Source organism: Anastrepha obliqua, chromosome 3 (assembly GCF_027943255.1).
Source record: "Anastrepha obliqua isolate idAnaObli1 chromosome 3, idAnaObli1_1.0, whole genome shotgun sequence".
Classification (NCBI taxonomy): Eukaryota; Metazoa; Arthropoda; class Insecta; order Diptera; family Tephritidae; genus Anastrepha; species Anastrepha obliqua.
In genome coordinates this window covers 26030678-26052311 of record NC_072894.1, presented here as the reverse complement: position 1 = coordinate 26052311, position 21634 = coordinate 26030678, and the positions used below count along the sequence as shown (strand labels likewise).

At 35.0% G+C, this 21634-nt stretch overlaps 1 protein-coding gene across 1 annotated transcript in view; it reads left to right on the top strand.

Moving 5' to 3' along the window:
• Positions 1-6951, top strand: part of LOC129242949 (G-box-binding factor-like) — a 114697-nt gene extending 107746 nt beyond the window's left edge. Inside the window, exon 3 of the mRNA XM_054879915.1 lies at positions 6840-6951. Coding sequence (XP_054735890.1) covers positions 6840-6874 — 35 coding nt within the window. The 3' untranslated portion in view covers positions 6875-6951. The remainder of the gene's footprint in view (positions 1-6839) is intronic.
• The last annotated feature ends 14683 nt before the right edge of the window (positions 6952-21634 follow it).

The following is a 21634-nucleotide window of genomic DNA, read 5'->3' as shown; positions in this document are numbered from 1 at the left end:
ACTTCTGAATGTAGTCACATCTGAATGTGGTCACATCTTTAGAATTAGTCAACAGTCAACTTGCTTTTTCATCGTATCTCCTGTTATATTTTCACCAAACTAATTCTTTTAATAAAGTTACATTTCATCGGATATAATCGATTCTCACAGCATTTAGGACTTTCACTAGCCATTTACCATTTTCCTCTTTTATCAAGTAACATAATTTGAATCCGTTTTAATATTTTGTAGTGCGCATAACTAGAAATTGTTCACGGACACCGTTCTATGTATTCCTCATCAACATTTTCACATTTCTAGCTCCGAACACTAAATATCGAGTGATTTTTTAAGAGCTTGAGAAATTAAAATTATAACACAAAACAGAAATATTGTTGGAATGATTTCTTTTATTATAATCTGGTAGATAGTTTCACGCCACATATTTTTTGAATATGAGACCCGGCATATGTCCGTTGCGGCTACGTGTTACATGGTCCATTCGATCAGTCCAATTTCTGACTACTTTTTCCCAATATATTTGAATAATAAATCTAAATGAGGCTAATCAGCAAAAATGCCTAATCTTCGGCGTCTTCTTCAACACTTCGCTCTATGAACTTCGCGAACAGATTTTTTATTGTAAATTTCCACAAGCATTGTTCTGTCGTTATACCATTCATGATGACTAGCCAAACCTTACTGAACATAAATGTCAACATCATTTTCCATTCTTAGCTATCAAACCACAGTTATCGATATCGATAGTTTTCTCATGCAGTTAAAAAAACACCCGATATTTGAACATCTTCTTCTCTTTGGGTTTACTAGTACGAGTAATCTACTTATAGTTGTTGACTTTCCATTCACGCCTCAAACTAACTCACATTTACACTACATATTTCCTCTTCCGCTTGTTAGCGTTCAACCTGCTTGGCCAGCAAGCCAATCAGCCAATGCATAACGGACGCTACAGTTCATCCATCCCTGATCGTGGGCCAACAACAGTTTTTCAAGTGTGTTTGCTTTTATCGACAAAGTCAATGGCGAAATCCACGTTAACATTATTAATAGTGAATGAATCAGGCCCGCGGATGATATGTCTATGCTATAATAGAGTTAGTAATTAACCAAAAATACGCTCCTTATAAGAGCGCTGAGAGACTTCAAAGAAAGGAGAACAATTTAAATTAATTTATAATGAGTAATGAGTTTAAATTGAAAATAATTTCTAATGCATACGAGTACCATATGCACATATAATATTTATTCGTTGGCATGACACCCCTTGGTTCTTAATTTATGACTATTTTGGAAAAATTCAACTGTAGAGAGTTGAGAGTCGATAGCATTGAAAGTACGAAAATCGAGTTATAATAAACTCGCTAGCGGCGAATCTTGCTCGATAACTTTGTTGTTGCTTTGAAATGCACATTTTTCGAAGTATCGAATCAAATACTACGCGAATTATTGTTTACATTGTGCGTCATGATTTATTCACGGAAGGTAAGAAAATTGGTTCGAATCGCACGGAGTATATAGTCTAATATTAAACGCATTAACGTGGTACTGTAATATTATTGAGTTTTCTTGGTTTATAGGATTTCAGGTTTTTTTTATATTTAATTCGTTTTTTTTTTATATTTAAATCGTTTTTTTTTTCATTTAACTCCGTTTTTTATATTTAAATCGGTTTTTCTTTTTTAATAAAATTTAACACCACCCTTAGAAGCTGTAATACTTGGAAGTAATTTTTTCTTTCGAAATTCCATTTTGAGTGACAATTCTGCACTGCATTATATACCAAAAATGTTTTATTATTGGATTTCAATTAGGAGAATTTCAAGCGCAATGGGTTGGACAAGTCCAAGCACTCAGTCAGTCCATTGTACTATACTCGGATAGATTACAGTGGAAGGAATAGAGAGACAGAAGGTGCAGTATGGATGGTGAGACTAAAAAATTTGGTTTGAGGTCACTCTTATGCGAATCTTTTGAATTTATTGATGAACCTTAAGAGATCCCGAAGAGGAAGAGATAGAGGGAACGCTCCCACGACAGTCGGTTCTAGATAACCGGAACGAACCGGATTTATATCCGGCCGAGGACTGTCACTTCAGGAACATGTATGGAGAATGTTTATGCTGTTACAACAAAAACAACAAGATTATGAACTTTATCCATACTCAATACATCGCACTCCAACAGTCGAAGCCTGATTCTAGAAAACACCGGACAGCTACAGAGAAAATGCTCTTGTGCTCTGCGATTACACCCGTCAGTACTCTCAGGTCCTTCGTACTAAGTTTTAGGAATAACGCCGTAATTCTTTCACAAAGCTACTCTGCAGGAACTCAGACCAACGTCTTCTATGGGTACACCTCATGAAGTCGTCAATTCATAGTGGAATCGATGCCAACTCGTTCCCTGTAATACCACAAAGTCCAGACAAACCTTGTTGTGTTTTGCAACATTGTTCAGTTTTGTCTTACTGACTAATTTCGAAGAACTCATCGACTAATGTCGAAGAGTAGCGTGGGTTAGCAAGGGCTCTTAGTGCAGCTTGGCTGCCACTACAAATTCCAATACTATTACCCCACCACTTTGTCTCAATTCTGATATTATTTTGAATATAAAGTAATAAATATAAATATTTATCTTAACTTATCAACCAACTCGGCCCGATGACTTTTTGTGCTGTCTTCCTGGAATACGAGTAGGTATGACTTTGGAAGACTGCGTCTTTTATTCCTCCACTATAGGTAAAATGAAGTCCTTTATTAGGTAGATGCATTTCATTGGACAAAAGTAGAAGGTTGCGTATTTAATATGAAAATTATTCTCTAGTCATCGCGAATGCGTGACCTGCATATATGGGAGTATGTCGGCGCAATGCTAAATTGAATTTTCGTTATCGGACCATATGACATTTTTTCATTACTCAAGAGTTGCACCAATGGTCACTGAATATTTTAGTTATAAATTTGCCTTTGTCGCTCAAGGGAAAGCGCAATTTTGTTATATAAACCCGCTGATCAGTCTCCACATTTTTTTAATTAAGTTTTTTGAAAGTTATTCATAGAAACACTAAAAAATTACTTATAAAGGGTTCTCCAATAACAGGTATTACAGGTGAATAGATTGCGCTATCAAGAGATGATTAACAATTTTTTATGGCCATAATTGGATGGTATTAATCTGGACAACGTCAACAAGACGGCGCTACGTGCCACACAAGCAACGAAGAGGTGATCACAATTGGTCACCGAGATCTTGTGATTTAACACCTTGTGACTTTTTTGTTTGGATCACGTGAAAGAGGACGCCGTAGCCGAATGGGTTGGTGCGTGGCTACCATTCGGATTTCAGAGAGCGAACGTTGGTTCGAATCTCGGTGAAAGACCAAAATGCAGGAAAAGTTTTTTCTAATAGCGGTCGCCCCTCGGCAGGTAATGGCAAACCTCCGAGTGTATTTCTGTCATGAAAAAGCTCCTTATAAAAATATCTGCCGTTCGGAATCGGCTTGAAACTGTAGGTCCCTCCATTTGTGGAACAACATCAAGACGCACACCACAAATAGGAGGAGGAGCTTCGGCCAAACACACAAAAAGGGTGCACGCGCCAATTATATATATATATAATCTGCGCCAACAGCCCAGGTTATGGAAAATTTCATAAGAAGGATATTGTCCTGTAAGCGTGGTCCTGGTGGTCATTTGCCTGATGTTATTTTCCACTATAAACGGCATACCTTACTCTTTATAATGAAATAAACATCCGATCATTTATATTAAAAAATAGCATTTTCTTTGAATATCAAAATAACACCTCTTATTAAAAACCCTAAAGTAGTTAGCTTTTGCTGTACTCAAGTTAGGAATGTCTGGAACGAATAGCAAAATAACTAAGTTACAAAATAGCTAAAAAATAATAATTAATCTTCAGAGACAAGCGTCGAATATTGAGTGCTTGCTTCGTGGCCCTTATCATAATGTTGTTGTTGTTATTGTTGTTGTAGCAGTTCACTATCATAATCGCTTTACTTAATGTAAATTCATAACTTGATAACGTCTAATTCAAATTAGTCGGCAATGAGTAACCTTTGTCGAGAAACTAAGTTTGCAAACTACGTTGGTCAATTCCTACCAGGGTGCATTGCGCGCTATTTTTATTTTTATGAATGTGGTCGCTCACAACTTCCTTGCAGGCATAACTCGTAATTTTGTTATTCACACATCGTTGTATTGCCTTGCATTTAATTGAATTTTTAACTTGTGGCTGCGCTTAGTTCAGTTATGGTTTAGGTATTTTTGAATTGTTAACGTTGGTATTTCTAAACGTAAAAATACACCAGCATACATGTCCGTTATTTCCCAAATTGATTTTTGTTTTGCTGTCGCATTATGAATTTTTAGTTTTTGTCCTAAAAAATAATATTCAATCATAAAATATCTCTTAATTTTCAAATTGCCGGATTCACCATGCATTTCCAATACAATATTATAAGCATTTTTTTTTTACTCTTTCTGTTTAATGTTTTTTTTATTATAAGGCTACAACAACAATGATCCATATATGCATTTGTAGAGAAATTAACTGAACGCTCTAAAAAGGGTATTGTATAATTTTTCGTTATATTCATTCCTCCGAACGTTATTTAAGATTAAAATGGTGTTCTTCGTGAACAGTTTCTGCATTCTTTTGCTTCCCTTGCAAGGTTATCGAGCAAGTTTCTCCGCTAGCGAGTATGGTTATAGTTATTAGCATGAATATGCCTCGGTGTTATGCGTCTATCCCAAAGTTAATAGAATACCAGGTTGCGCGTTCCGAATTCGCTGTGTCGTCAGAGCCCATGAATAAACAAAAGGAAGGGGAGTTACTTGTTTATGAAGAGGAAGAGTAGGCAAAAGCAATGAAAACAACCAAACACAAGAAATTATACGCACACACACACACTTTCTTGCCACGGCATCTTCCGCATAAGGACGCAAAAAAACTGTATTTGGAGGCTTTTTGTATTCATTTGTGCTTTCACAATTTAACACGCGGCACTTCGTTTTCATTAGTTTTTTTAGTTTAAATCTCACAAATCGCAGTATTTCCAAGCTATTAATTGTTTATGTATATGGTAGTTAATTTCCCAAGTGCTTTTCAGCAGCCCACACACAATAGCCTCTTTTTTTCTAATTTACCTACGACACCACTAAACAGGTCACCAATAGTTATGCGATTTCAAGTCAAACCGGTTGTGGTTAGTCGGATAATTCGAGATGTGGCTTTCCACATAATTCACTAAATGCCCTAGTGTTTGTTTTTTGGCAAACCTGCGACTACTATGTATTCCCGAAGATCAAAGATGGTAAATTACAAGGTTTAGCAAAGCTTCCGAAGTATAATTGTGATAGTAACTTTGGCTATTACATCATAGGGGATTTAAGTCGAATGAAGTGAAAACAAAGTGTGTAAAGTGAGATTAATCGTTGAGATTATCGTACTAACACATTTCGATTTTTACCGACCTCTGCTGTCTTATCACCTGTTGCTCGAGTAAATCAGCTGATTGCTTCAAAATCGCTGAACGCCGGTTGACGGTCTGGTGCATTCTCTCACACTTTTGTTGTATTCTTCATCGCGCCCGAAACTGAATCTGCAACATCGAAAAGATATTAGTCACAAAATATGTATTGCTTCTTTCTATTTGAAAAAAAAAAAATTTTTTTTTTGGACTTGTTATTGTATAAGAGAGGTGTTCAAAAAATAAGGTGAAATTTCAAATTTCACGGGCTACGTACATTCGACTGTCGATTATATACATATACATATATTTTTAAAGTTGGTCACTCGTCTCGAAGACATGTTCACAGTTTTAACAATACAGGATGTTTAGTTTGTTTGTGAGAGGCATAAATAAGAAGAGTGTTTTTTGCGTGTTCGGCGATTTTCTGCTATCGAAAAAAATGGATCAAAGAAGTTGCATCAAATTTTGTGTAAAAAATGGAATTCGGTGCTCAAAAACACTTGAAATGTTGACAGTGGCATACGGTGAAAGTACTCTGAGTCAAACAACTGCTTACTCACCTTTGCTTGTGAGCAATTATTTGGCTAAAAACAACACCGTTATCATGCCATAGCCAACGTATTCACAAGATTTGGCTCCCTGCGACTTTTTGCTGTTTCCAAGATTGAAGGGACCCATGAAAGGACGGCGTTTTGCGACGATTGAGGAGATAAAAACCGAATTGTTCAGAAGAGATCAAGGACATGCCAAAAAGTGCATATCAGAACTGCTTCGAGGATTGGGAAAAACGATGGCATAAGGTGTTAGGGTTAGTCAGAGGCCCGAAAAAATCATGATTTTCAATAATTTTTTTTTGCTAGTCAATTGTTTTATTTTACAAAAATAAAAACATAGCATTCAAAAAACATTGTTTTGAGAAAAACGCATTTAAAGTTTTGCTATCGGGCATCCGAGCACCCTTTGTTAATTGTTGAATAACTCTAAAAGTATTTGTCGGATTCGCTTCAAATTTTCACCCAATATTTTAAAGATATTATGCTTTATGAAAATGCAAAAAAATACAATTTTTTTTTTAATTCTGATTGCCCCTAACCCCATAAGCTTATTATATCTGAGGGTGACTACTTTGAAGGAGATAAAATAGAATTTTAATGAATAAATAAATTTTTTTTTATGAAAAATGAAAATTCACCTTATTTTTTGAACACACCTCGTATACATGTAAGCAGTTCCCCTGTCATTTACAGTCATTTGTTTGATAATTTTATTACTTCCTTTCTTCCTATCGCCTATTCATTATGCACTCTTACTAAATTATTGGTCTTTTCTCTTTTATTTCTAGGTAAATATCCGCAATTTCTCGCAATTATTTCATAATCAGGTGTTTATTAATGGCAATTAATTCAAAGGAAAGCTCATCATCACTTTGGTAAGCAGGAAATTTACACCAATTACGCACTTGGCTAAGAATATATGAGTACTTACAAGTACCTATATAACAATATACGTGATTAATATGCTCGAGTGCCTACTGCTATATGTATATATACATACATACATACATATATGTGTACATACTTACATACTTTCGACATGTTTATTTAACTGCTTTAGAAATAACAACGCCCTGTTGCTGCAATAAAATTGAAAGGTTTATGTTGTGGGTATGAATGATGATGGCCTTGCCTTAGTAAAGAGAAATTACGCCGTTAAACGGGTATCGACCGCCCCTTATTGTTGCCTACGCTGTGTCAACTCTAGAACAGCGGTGAATTTCTTAAAGTTGTTACATAGCTTTTGTGAAATATCGCAATTAATTCCGTTTTACTTTTTTACGCAGCAGAGAACTTTCAATCAATATTTTGAGGCTGCTCTTTTGTCCTTCAGCGTTTTCATTATATACACATGTATGCGTGTATTTTTTCCACGCTAGTATAAAAATATTTATTACATGTACATACATATATATTTTCAAATAAGTTGTTTTAATTTTATTTTATTGGGCCCTGCTTATAATATACATAGACATTTCTTTGCCGACGACGGCAATTCCCACCGGCAATAGAGCAAAAATAGAATTTTCATTAAGTTGATTACATGTTCCACCTTCCTCCATTTTTGTTGTTACATTTTTTTTCTTTTAAACATTTCATCAGCTTCGGTTGGAGAGTAAAAATAGCGCAAGTGAATGGGTGGCTTATGTGGCATGGAAATTAAATCAAACTTGGACCGGCACAGTGAACGTAGTACCCAGTACTACCTAGTGCCCAGTATGATTGCCGAAGTGTTCGCCTGAGTTTGCACATATTTCGCACGTTTCATTTTATGCTTTCTCTTTCTATACATTTTTTCTGTATCCTTCTTAATGGCGTAACATTTATGTGCCTACGGCTTAATGCGGAACCAACTATCTCGACTAAAAGTGTGGATATTTTAATGTGATAATAACACGTGGGTGGGTTGCTTTGCCACAGAAAAGTTTGTGTTGGACATCGAGGATTTTTGGGCTTAACTGAATTTTAAATTACTGGCGTAAATGCACATTAAGGTGGAGCGATAGTATCTGGATTTAGTTTTTTTGTCTTTCGTAATGGCTTGGCAATGAAAAACTGCCTTTATAAGAGTTAATAACAATCACAAACTATTAAAAAACCTATTAATAATAAACTTCATATATAAAATATTTGAAGTTTTAAGCTTGTAATTTGTCTTTAACTGCTGTACTAAAGTGAAATAATAATAAAAGTAATAATATTAAAACATAATACACAACCTATGATCCACAGTGCAAACTCGTCACTGAATGTGACCAAATACAAAACTTTACAAGGCCATGAAAACGCTTTGGTGTCAATCTTAACTCTATGAATAACCAAAAGCGAATATAATTGTATGCACGCATGCGTGCTCGTACATAACTTTGGGAAGTGAAAATTAAAAGCTAGCAAAGGGGCAGCTCCTGACATGCGATGATGCAAAAAAAATTTTTGTCTGTGGGATTCTCTGGAATGGGAAGCCAACTTTTCTGCACATCTGCCCAATGCGATTCAAAAGCAATTCATTCTTACCTAATGTACATATAGACCTGTGTTCAAAATATTAGGAGCGCATCGAATAACAAGTGTTAACCATTTGTTTTTGTTGTTGTAAATTTGTATAGTTTCAAGTTGCTTCAAATTATAGTTGACTTTTGAAATTTTTTTTTTCGATGAATTGTTGAGCATTTCTTCTTCCTTATAAAATACTTCCGAACATGTGCTCCTGATTAAAAAGTTAGAAATTTCAATGCTTTTTTTTAACTTGGTAATTTTTCGCCCTCCTATTGTTATTATAAAGAACTCGGTTGGACGAAATAATAGCTGTTTCATATTAATTTATTATAGGAAGTTATAGTTTAGTTAGGTGAGGTTTTTGTGGCAGAATAGTCAGTTCACTTAGATAATATATGTAAGTCCGTTACGGTATCCCCTGTGTATCACGAGAACTTCAGTGTTTATTCATCATCGGAACCATTTAGACGCTCTGATGAAGCGTATGATGGGATAGTTCCAGTAAGAGAGTCAAAAGAGTATTTTGCTAATAATCTTGGTCTGCTCCTAGCTATAAGACTGGACAATCGCAAATTAAGTGTTCTACTGTTTTTTCCTCGTTCTCGGATCTTCAACTTCTACAGTATTCATGGGAAAATACTCCTGACCGGTGCCACAAGGGACCTATTGGCCGCCTGAACAATATTCTTTTTTATCCTTAATTTGCAATTTGAAATTCCAATATTGTCCCTGTTTTCAAGCAGTCGAAGATTAACTACCTTTTTTGGCTAGGTCGTCGGCCTTGCAATTTCCTTCAATATATCTATCTCCATATAAGACTGACCTTGAAGACGGTGCTAATATAATTTAGAGCTTCTAGGCATTCTTTAGCTAAACGCTAAAATTTTATTGAAAGACGAGAAAATCCTACAAATCTTTACATTTAATAGGTTTTACATTTTTTCATTTTCATGATAATTGCAAAAAACCAAGGTATTCCCACAGGACAAAAACAGTAGTGAAGAGCATTTGAATAACTTTTATTCAAAAAACAAACAAAAACAAAAAATAAAAAATAAAATACAAATAAAATACAAATAAAATAAAAATAGATAAAATAAAATTAAAATTCAAATTAAAATTAAAATAAAATGAAATAAAACTTCAAATAAAAAAAAAACTAAAAAATAATATAATATTTAAAAAACAAAAATAAAAATAAATAAAAAATAAAAAAGAAATAAAAATAAAATAAATAATAAAAATAAAAAAATACAAAAAATAATAAACTAAAAAAATAATACAATAAAAAAATTATAAAATAAAAAAAATACAGAAAAAATATATTAATAAAACAAAAAGTTTTTTTTTAATTATATAATAATATTATTTTAAATAAAAAATAATAATAAAATAAAAAAAAAAAAAGAAAATAAGAAATCTAAAAGAAAAATAATTAAATAAAATATAAAAAATTAATAAAAAAAAAGCAAATAATAAATAAAAAAATAAAATAAAAGAAAAACAAATAAAATAATAAAATAAAAAGAAATAAAAATTAATAAATAAAAAATAATAATAAAATGAAAAAGAAGATAAAATAAAAAAGTAAAATGAACAAAAATAATAATAAAATGAACCAAAAAAAAAAAAAAACAAAAAATGAAATAATAATAATAATAATAAACGAAAAAAAAATTATACAATAATAAAATGAAAAAAGTTGTAACAAATTAAAAAAAATATTATAATAATTAAAAAAAAAATGTATTTTTACCTTTATGCGCTCCATTGCCTCTTTGTTTGTATACTGCAGCTTTCTAGTTCACGAGTTTGATGATTCGACGCTATTTGTCACTTAATGACAAGTTTAACATCCACCTGCAAAAATGTAAGCTACTTATCCTTGAAGAAATCGTAAGAACAGCGAACGAAAGATGGTTTAATGAAACCATCTGTAGAATCGTCCGACAACTGCGTCCGACTCTCAATGCTAAACGCACAGAATCTCTGCTAAGCCAAAATAAGCATAGTCTTAGCACACTGAGCTCAGTCCCAACGGGGCACTACCTAATAGGTAGACACGCCCAAAGGATGGGTGTGCAAACACATGACTGCTGTAGAAGTTGTCTAGATGAGGAATAGGAAGAGACAATCTCCCTCTTACTGTGCCATTGCCCTGCTCTATCCAGACGTAGGTTTACTATTCTAGGTAAACAATTTTTTAATGAGTTGGAAGATCTCAGTCTGCAGAAATCAGAAATATGCTAAAATTTCTGAAAAGCACACACCAGTTTTAGGAGAGATAGGGACAAGCTCCCCCACGCGGCATCACAATGGGCTACGAGCCTGAGAGTGTCCCACAGGGCAACCGCTTCAACCTAAGAGAAGTTCGGTAAATTGCGGCATATAAACAACTTATTTTCATGTATTTTTAAAATCAACAAATTGATGGTGTGCGTTGATTAGTTTTTTTTTTTTTTCTCAAAATTTTGTGTATTTCATTTAAGCATTTCACACAATACGACGCTCTATAAATCGTTATATGCAATATTAGGAAAAAAATTTTGCGCCAGTTAGCGCAGATTAGAGGATAACTCCTTTTGAGGAAAAATAAAAAATATGCAAATTTTTTTTTGAATTTCAGTTAAAGTGGTTTTTAAATTCAACGTTTTGCAGTTAAGTTAGTTCGGCTCTTTGAAAAGTGAAATTTTCACTTTCCTGTGCTACACTGCACCCAGGGAATTACATGCTTACATAAATTTATGCTGTTGTAATTGTTCACGAGGTATGAAACACTGTTTTTGACATATTTGCGTTACATGTTTCTGTTTTGTTGCCTTACTAGAGGAAGTAACTTAATGGAAATATTTTTATCAACAACACACACAAATAGCAAAAATAGCCGCAATATGAATGCAATGAATTGTGGCAAACAGCAAAACGTGCGTGTAATGGTTTACGTAAATGTTCATTATTTTCCTATGAAGGATGTACTCATTCGTTTTTTTTCTGTTCATTTGAAAATTTGAATTAGCAGCACAAAAATAGTGGTATCCACGTTGACTCGTTAACTGTGTTGGCGTTGTACACGCTGAGCGTACACCGGAGGCAGCTTAGTTTTTCCAGTGCAAATTAGTACTGTTACGAGTAATAGTTTGTGTGCTATCGTTGGAATGTTGGAACGTGTTCGTTTGATGTGGTTCGGTTATGTAAATGAATGTTTTTTTTTGGGAAATCCATGCACCACAACGTGCTTAACGCCCTATTTGAAGCCCTAATATTGTAAATTTTTTTTCTTTCTCATTATGGTTGCGGTGACGCACTAACGGCAGTTTAAACATATAATTAACTGCAAGTCAACTTCGTTGCCAATAGCAATATTTTAGATGAAAATAACCCAGTTGGCTTATTTAAATGGCTTTACTCAATTACTAAATTCGTTCCGTTTTAGATATGCAAAATCTGCTTAAATTTTGTTTTTTTTTTTCCTTATTCACTCCTCTCGGGAGCATAGGGCCTCAACAAAACTTGTCTTGCGATGGTTTCGTTAATCTATTTGCTTTCTGACAGGGTAGGTGATAAGCCTGCCGCTATCAGTCCTAAGTAGTGGGAATGCCCACCTGTCGTTGCTTAGGAGCAACGCCTTCTTACTGCTTGGAGCGCTATCTGTGCGTCATATTTTTCTGACAGAAGGATCACACTGATGGTTGAGGTCTTCGCTACAGTGGTGTGTCTGCGCTATTACCGTGATGTGCTTGTTTTCTTTGTTTTTGTTTGCTTTAGCAGCCACAATGCAAATAATGCGCTGGCTATTGTGCGGGAGTAAGGATGGAAAGGATATGTTTTTGGGTTTGAGAAATGAGATTTTTTTTTATTTTTTTTTCTTTCTTTGTTTTTTAGAAACAGGGAAAGTAGGAAAATTTGGAAAAGTGCGAGGACAGTGCTTTACGGGGGATTCGGACCCACAACCTCTGTGATGGCAGGCTAGTGCACTTACGCGAGACTACCGAGGCCGCATTAAATATTAACGACTAAGAATGGCGGGGAAACATCTAGGTATGTTTCTCTGCAAAAGGAATCGGTCCTATTCACCGTATAAATGGTGTAATGGATCGCTTTATGTTATGTTTATGGATATTTTAAGGCATGAAGTGTTGTAATATGCTGAGGAAGAAATGCCACTAAAATGGAGGATACAGCAGGATGGCAATCCTAAACATGCCTCTTACTTACTTAATTAACTGTAATAACCCGTTACCGAGTTACAGCTTGCCGAATAATGTCTCGCCAGGCATCTCTGTTTTCCGCACACCTTTTCCAGTTTTTTAAGCCAAGAGAAGCCATGCCACTTTCAAGCCAAGCCACTTTGTTGCCACTCTGGAGTGGAGGGAAATGAAAGAGCGAATGAGTGTGCAAGGAAAGACTGAACTGGACACTACGATTGACCTGAGCGTAATCGTGGAAGCCAATAGAAGGTGGTGTCTGACTACTAACTGCAGGGTCTCTATAGCATTCTGGCCAAAACTGAATTTTAAAAGGACAAAATGTCTGCTTGGATGCAACAGATCAACCACCAGCGTCCTCATAGGTGTTATAACGGGTCACTGCACTATTGGTACATTAGCCAGTAGTATTGGGTATACCTTACAATGACTTCTGCAGGAGTTGTGGAGATAAAGAAGAAATTAAATCATTACGACTCCTCCTTTGCGAATGTCCTGCACTCGAAAGAAGCCGTGTCAAATATCTTGGCGAATATTTTTTTGAAGCCCTGGGAAATTTTCAAATTGTCTCATCACTGAAGGGATTAGTTACCTTCTTAAAAAGATCTAAGTGGTTTGACAACTTAGTTAGGGGATGTACATCAAAAGCAAGTATCACTATGGGCCTTAGGGCCGTCGGGTGTCTTGTCTTAGACAAACAACCTGGCTAATCTAATCTAACCATCCAAAAAATTATTTCTTTCTTAGTCATATGACCCCATAATATTAGATTTACGGAACCCATCATTATGACGGATTTTCGATTTAATACTTAAAAAATTCTGACACACATTTTTTCTGGGATCGCCTTTATTTATTATTTCTGAGGGAGGTATACCTGTTTTTACGAAAATCATTCAGCTAGATGGTTTTAATTTTATAGGTATAAAACATCCAGAAGTAATAAAAATGAAATAATATCGAATAAGAAAAAATATAACGAAGCAAACAAGGTCTGTTTTGCAGTAAATTCATGAGTAAACAAGTTTGAAACAAAAATTCATTGTCTGATGCACAAAATCCAAATGTGTGAAAATCTTGCTAAATTGGATTTTGTAAGAAAAAGAGATCTAACTACGGTATATTTGCATGAGATGTAATAAATATGTATGGGGAAAGTGTAGTACACCCAAGATAGAGTATGCATGTAAAAAAATGTATTATTGAATGCAAAATTTTTATTGTTTTACAAAAAAACTGCATTTTAATATACCCGTCAAAAAGACGGACTTTAGTGAAAAAAGGTATACTGTCAAGGCGCGAAAATCTAGTGTTAATGTAGACTACTTACTATGTTTTCCTTGGTTTTATTATTACATTTCACACACACAAATATATCCATACACATATAGGAAAATCAAACATTACAAAATTGACAGCATTTCACCTCGAATCACAAAAATGTCAACAACATTTAATTGCTTCCAGTTTTTGTTCATTTTAATTTGACACACTTTGATGCACTTACATGAGATTGGTACATACACACACATACACGCAAGCTCATATGAACATTTGTAAATATGCAGGCAACCAGAATAAAACAGAAATAACCATAAAGGCGTGTATGTGCGGTTTTTTTGTTATTGAAATTTACAACTTTTTGACAGAGTTAATAAGGAAAGTTTCGCCCACCTTATTGGCGAGCTTCTTATTATATTAAAATGTATGCATTTAAAAGTTTTTTACTCATTTGGGAGAACTTTGTGTAAACGCACCACAGATTTCTATTTGCGGAATTACGTAATTTAAAAACAAGGCTTACATGTATCGAAAGTGCTATTATGGTAATTATCGGGTAATCCGGAGAACAATTAATTAACTAAAAAAAAAAAACAAATGCTTAGAAGAGCAAGAACTTCATAGATATCGACTCACTTTTGACAAAAAAAAAAATTATAGTATTCGACCGAAATATAACGACTTAATTCTGTCTTTTGATACATATGTAACACATGGGCTGAAAAGTCCCGGGACTAACAAAGAAAACACGTTTTTGTTTGTTCAAAATTAGCTTAATTCATCAACGTAATTTCCATCGAGAACAACGCTATCATACCAACGCCGCTTTAACATTTCAATATCACTTTTGTAAAGGGTTTTCCAATAAGAGGTGTTATTCCCGTAAAAGATGGTTTCGTTGCTTGTGTGGCACGTAGCGCCGTCTTGTTGAAAATCCAATTCGGGCCATAAAAAACCGTTAATCATCTCTCGATAGCGGAATCGATTTATCGTAACTGTTGCTCCAGTTTCATTTTCGAAAAAGTAAGGCCCAATGACTCCGCTGCACCATAAACCGCACCAAACAGTCACACGTTGAGGATAGAGAGACTTTTCAACAATAACTCTTGGATTTTCTGAGCTCCAGATCCGACAATTTTGCTTGATGACGAAGCCACCGAGGCGGAAATGTACCTCATCACTCAAGATGATTCTTCGATGAAATTCTGGATCGTTTTCATGCATTTCAACGACCCAATCAGCAAAGACACTTTGTGTTATGTATAACCGATTTTGTCAACTTCAGAGCATATTTTGAGTAAATATCCGCCCTTGGCCAGGAGAGATAGAAAAATTCAGCTAATCTGAATTCGCGAACCAAGATGATTTTAGCATCCAAGGTCTCCTGTGCAGCCCGGGTTAAGGGCGTCGGTTCTATGTTACCGGAACGACTCGGTCTTATATCTGGCCAAGGACTGTCATCCCGGCAGCGTTTCCCAAACATTTTTGGAGAATGTTTATACGAGGGGTGCCTTTTATATTTCGGGATTTGGCAACCCTGGTGTTGCATTCTGGCAACTGACAGCTGTATCGCAAAATTTGACATTTTTTGGCTTTTACGTACTCAGAACGTTTTGAAATACCAGCGCTATTTGTGTTGTTTACAATAACTTAAAAGATTCATCTCGGTTCAAAAATGGAATTAAATCGTGAATATTTTCGTGCGATTATTTTTTACAACTTTCGACGTGGATTAACTCAGCAACATTGCATGGATGAACTTAATTCATTTTTTGGCGATGAAGCTCCATCAAGGACCAGTGTTTATCGATGGTATGGTGAATTCAATCGTGGTCGTAGTTCACTCCAAGACGAATTTCGTGAAGGCCGTCCAAAATCAGTTGTTGTTCCGAAAACCATTGATGCTGTGCGCGAACTGATATTGCAAAATCGTCATGTGACCTATCGTGAGATTGAGACAACCTTAGGCATTAGTGGGACCAGCATACATTCAATATTGCATAAACATTTGACTGTCAAAAAAATTTGTTCGCGTTGGATCCCACACAATTTGTCAATCGCTCAAAAAAAGACTCGTGTCGATTGGTCGAAGGAAATGCTCAAAAAATACGATCACGGGGCTTCGAAACACGTCTATGACATCGTGACAGGTGATGAATCATGGATTTACGCGTATGAGCCCGAAAGTAAACAGCAGTCGACTGTATGGGTGTTTCAAGATGAGCCAAATCCAACAAAAGATGTTCCCGCACGAAGCACTTCCAAGCAAATGGTCGCCTGTTTTTTCGGAAAAACTGGACATGTCGCAACCGTATCACTATAACAACGCAGAACAGTAAGTTCTGAGTGGTACACAACCATTTGTTTGGCAGTTGTCTTCCAGGAAATTAGGAAAACCAATCGCCAAAGACGGATTACTCTTCACCAGGACAATGCGAGCTCTCACACATCGGCCCAAACAACTGCATTTTTGAGCACCCAAAACATCGAATTAATGGGTCATCCGCCGTATAGTTCGACTTGGCACCGAATGACTTCTTTTTATTCCCGTACGTAAAAAACAAACTGAGAGGTCAACGTTTTTCGACACCTGAAGAAGCGGTTGCGGCATTCAGAGTGGCAAAAGTGCTTCGACAATTGGTTCAAACGCATGCAAAAGTGTATAGATCTTCATGGAGAATATTTTGAAAAACAATAAAGTGATTTTGGAGGACTAAAATTTGTTTTTGTTCTCTAATCCCGGCATATAAAAGGCACCTCGTACTGTTACAATAACAACAATAAGAACGTATAAGGATGATGCAGAATAGCTTTTAGTCGTGGTATTTCTTCAGTTTTCTAATTTTTTTTTTTTCTAAAATTTTTAATTTTGCTTTTGCTCAAGTTTGCTCTAATTATTCTTGCTCTATCCGTTTTTTGTATTCTCTCCCTTAAAATTCGTATGTATAATGAATAAATATGTATAATTCCATATAGTGAAGTGTCAAACGTACTTAAGTGTCAAGTAAAGTACTCGCATTCAACTTTGATATTGGTCGTGATAAATAATCATAATTTTTTCACGATATAAAACCATTCAAGGTGAAATTAAATGTACCTTATTCTTTGAGGATTGCGACAAATGTTCTATAATATAATACAACATCGAACATCAGAAAGACCCTTATAGATCCATATTGTGCTTTTTTAACACGTTAAGCGCGACGCCGGAGCCTGGGGACTTTTCCCTGTTGCCTGCAGCGATCGCCGTAGATCGACATTATCGTGTGACCGAATGCCTGTCGAATGCAAACAAATATACTTTTAATGAGCTTTATTGAAGCATTCTAAGCAAAAGAGTGGCTGGGATTTACACTGTAACAAAATGAAATTGAAATTTGATCATAACAGTCAGAACAGTATTTCCGAACTTTATGGACATATCCTTTGTTTTTCTGTAATTTATGAACAATTTTTCCTTCCCGAGGTGTAATTTGTCAATCTACTCGCTGTGCCAGTCCGTTTTTACCAATTGTCTGCGAAATTCCGTAACTGAAATTTTTTGTCCGGTTACTTAAGAGGAACAGGCAATTGATAGCTGATAATATTACATTATCGCAAACTTAGAGAGCAATCACTTTTGCCGGCCTAGAGATCAGGTCAGAAATATCGGCGCCGCGCTCAACGTGTTAATCATATCTTATTTTAACAGTGACGCTCTTTCCCGATGGAAATCGTGGTAGAAAGTCCGTATATATGTGTGAAACGTTGTTTTATAGATAGATAATACTTTGCCCGGAGTTGGTAGATATTGCAAACTTATTTCCAAAGGCAATATTGTGTAACCTAAGTATGATAGTTGTGTGCATTTATTGAAAAGCAGTCAAAATCATCTTTTCTGACGTAGCGATCGCTATGTTAACAAGCAAAACTGCCGCGTCTGGGGATAGGAAAACTCGTACGTGGTCGTTGAGAAGCGACATTCTTCAGAGAATGGCAGTTTGGAGCGGTGGATTGGATTTTCGAGCGGTGGCATCATTGACCCTTTTTTTTAACTGCTGCTCGAAATGACATTTCGGTCAAAATTGAGCACTACAGAATCATGATAAAAATTTTGTTTTGTCGCCGGAAATTGAAGTCATGTATTTGGACAATCTTCGGTTTTCCCAGGAGATGGCACACAGTGCAACACAGCTCATGCCATAATTGATCATTTGCATACCAAGTTTTGTAATAGTGTCTTGGCGAAGTCAATTGGTTAACTCGTAGCTGCGATTTGACGCCGTTAAACTAGTTTGGGGGGTACCGTGCAAGACCGATGTTACATATGTGAAGAATCTGTAGTGGCTACACTGAAAAGACAAACAATTTTTATCGTGTTCGGTGCGACGAGAGCGATCGCTAGTCATTCATTCGCTTTCAGATTTTTGGGCAATTTTCCAGGATAAGGATATTTTTGTAGAATTTAGAATAAAAATGAAAAATAAAGAAATCTGAAATTCAGTTAGCGGTTCAGCCGAGAGGCTGAATAATGGAGAGGAATGTTTGCTATTTCGAATAAATCAATAATTTTCAAAAGGAAACATCTCTGTGAACCACAGAGCATAAACCCTATTTAATTTGTTTGTCAATACTAATATCTTGTTGCACGATTGCAAATCTCAACAACCATGGAGAAGCCAAATATTGCAATTAGCTATAGCTAAGGAAACGAAGATAAACAAATTATGAAGTTATTGAAAAGCTAAAAACGGTTTCGAAAGAAAGAAATTCAAGTCAAACCAGCCCACATGAAGCAACAATTGCAATCAGTTGAGTTTGCGTTCGTGTTGAACCTGAGCTGGTGGACGTCTACGTTTGTTGAGCGATATTAGAGCGGCGCAATTACCATAGAATCAAGAAAAAAATTAAAAAAAAAAGTTTTTTCTCGTTAGTTTTGTGCTGGCCTTTTCGCAAAAGTGCCAAATGCCAAGCAACACCAATACGTATACAATCAGCAGGCTTTCATTAAACATTTGCCGGTCGAAAAAACCACGTTTTAGTTACATGAACTCAATCTACATACAGGCACGAATACGAATTTAGCTGGTGAATTGATTAGCAATCGCCGCTCGAAAAGCTGGTACACAACTACATATCTATCGTTAATCTAAAGAAAAAGTAAACACGTATATACATAAGTGTGTGTGTGTGTGTGTGTGGCTTTTTACACTCGTTTAGATTGGGTATCTGGCAACATCGCACACATTTACATAGGTTGCTGATTAACTGATCTTTTGATTTCCACGTACTCATTGATGCCGGCATTTCATGCATGTACTTACATACGTATGCACATTTATATATACGAATGTGTATATATGTAAGTAGGATGTGAGGCTTACCTGAAGTGTTCGTTTCTAATTTTTATGTTTTGTTGTTTGTGATGCAAATAATACGTGTTTTTTTTTTCTTTTTTTTGTGAGGAAAAGTAATAACTTCAATATGAAGAAAATTGTTTAGTGATAATTATAAGTTTGCTACGGAGTGGATATCAAAATTCAACACGAATTTTAAGCCACCTCAAACTTGCGCTTTATCGCATCAACATTGAATCGGTCATAAAATTGCATACTTAGAGTTTTTCTAAAAACTCTGACAAAAGTTTGAAGTTTTGAAATTTTGAAATGTTTTTAAATTGAATTCTTTTTCTTAATTCAATTTTTAATTAATTTTTTTTTTAATCGACATTTTTTTAAATTGAAATTTTTTACTTTTTATTTTTATAATTGAATTTTTGTTTAATTGAAATTTTTTTTAATTGAATTTTTTTTTAATTGATTTTTTTTAATTGAATTTTTTTATTATTGAATTTTTTTATTACTTTTTGAATTGAAATTTTTATTTTATGTTTAAATTGCATTTTTTTTTAAGTTTTTAGATGAAATTTGTTTTATTTTTTTAATTGAAATTTTGTTTACTTTTTTTATTTGAAATTTTTTTTTACTTTTTTTATTTGAAATTTTTTTTACTTTTTTTATTTTTTTAATAGAAATTTTTTTTAATTGAAATTTTTTTTTTTTGAAATCTTTTTTTTTAATTGAAATTGGTTTTTATTTTTTTAATACAATTTTTGTATATTTTTTTAATTGAAATTTTTCGGCTCCAAAAAAAAAAAAAATAACAAAAATGAACGCGATGAGGAACTTCAAATTTAAACTTTATTAGCAGGTAGTTCAATAAGTTTTCCGTTTCGATAAGAGAAGGCGTTGCTGGTAGCCTAAATTTGTTTTTTTTTTTTGTTATTTTCGTACATTCTTCATATAAACTTATGTAAAGTTTCATTTCAATCCGCAATTCATTCTTTGTTTGCAAGCCATTTAGTATCAACTTCTCGCAGTATTTTCTACGATGAAAAAAATCAAGTGCGGTGATTGAATTTTTATTTTTGGAAGGTTTAAAAGAAATGGAAATTTATGAACGAATGTTGAAAGTGTATAAGGAATTTTCGCCATCAATTAGTACAGTAGAAAGATGGGTTGTTGAATTTAAACGTAGTTGTAAAAGCCTTGAAGGCGATCCACGTCAACGACGTCCAAAAACAGCAGCAACACCAGAAATCGTAGAAAAAATACGGGATCTCATATTGGCAAACCGTCGAGTGACTGAAAGTGATTTAGTAGAAGCCCTAGGCATCTCATTTGGCAATTTTGGGATTCCGAAGGCTGTGTGAAAGAAAGAAAAAAAGTATTTTTCATCAGGGCAATCCAAATTGTTGAAGTATCTGCCGTAGTCATCAGATTTGGCCCTTAGCGACTTCTATCTGTTTCCAAATCTAAAAGAAAGCATTTTTAATTAAATGATGAGGTCATAACACCCTTCTAGATTCTTACTTCAGGGATGGAATTCATCAATTGGAATCTCGTTGGAACTGGTAGAGGTTCTAACTTTTCTCATTCCGTCTAAATATTTCAAATTAAATTTGGATTCATAAGAAAAGTGCAGCTGCCCCATTACTTGTTCGGCTGCTTACAGTTGAGTTTAAGGCTTTAACTATCCTTGGTACCGATTTATGTTTTGAATTATATGTGTTAAGTATCTGTGAGTCTTGTCGTTTAACACTCTTTTACAGGGTCCCGCACTCGAAGTGTAACCAACTTCAGACCGCTGGCGCTGCTGATGCACAGGCACGGGTATCAGCTGTCTGTTAGTTGGCTAAATGACAGTCCAGAGTATTGCTATATAAGTCAGACTTGAGAGAGCGAAGAAGTTGATTCGCTTGGTGGAAAGCGGTCAGGTTGCTTTGAAGCCATGGGCAGACAAACATTTCAACAGGACTCGGCACTGTCTCACAAAGCTCGAGTGAACCAAGAATGACTAAAAAACAACATTCCGAATTTCATAACGTCTATACAATGGCTCTCAAATTCACCAGATGGGAATCCGATGGATTATTCGGTTTGGGCCATTTTTGAGAGCAAGGTCCGAAATAAAAGATTCATCAGTCTCGAGAGGCTGAAAAAAGCCATTGTCCGCGAGTGGGCCAAAATGCCTGCAAGTCACAATCGGGCAGCTTACGATTCATTTCTGGACCGTCTCAAGGCCATGTTAAGGCAAAATGTGGTCATATCGAGCAAAAGTAA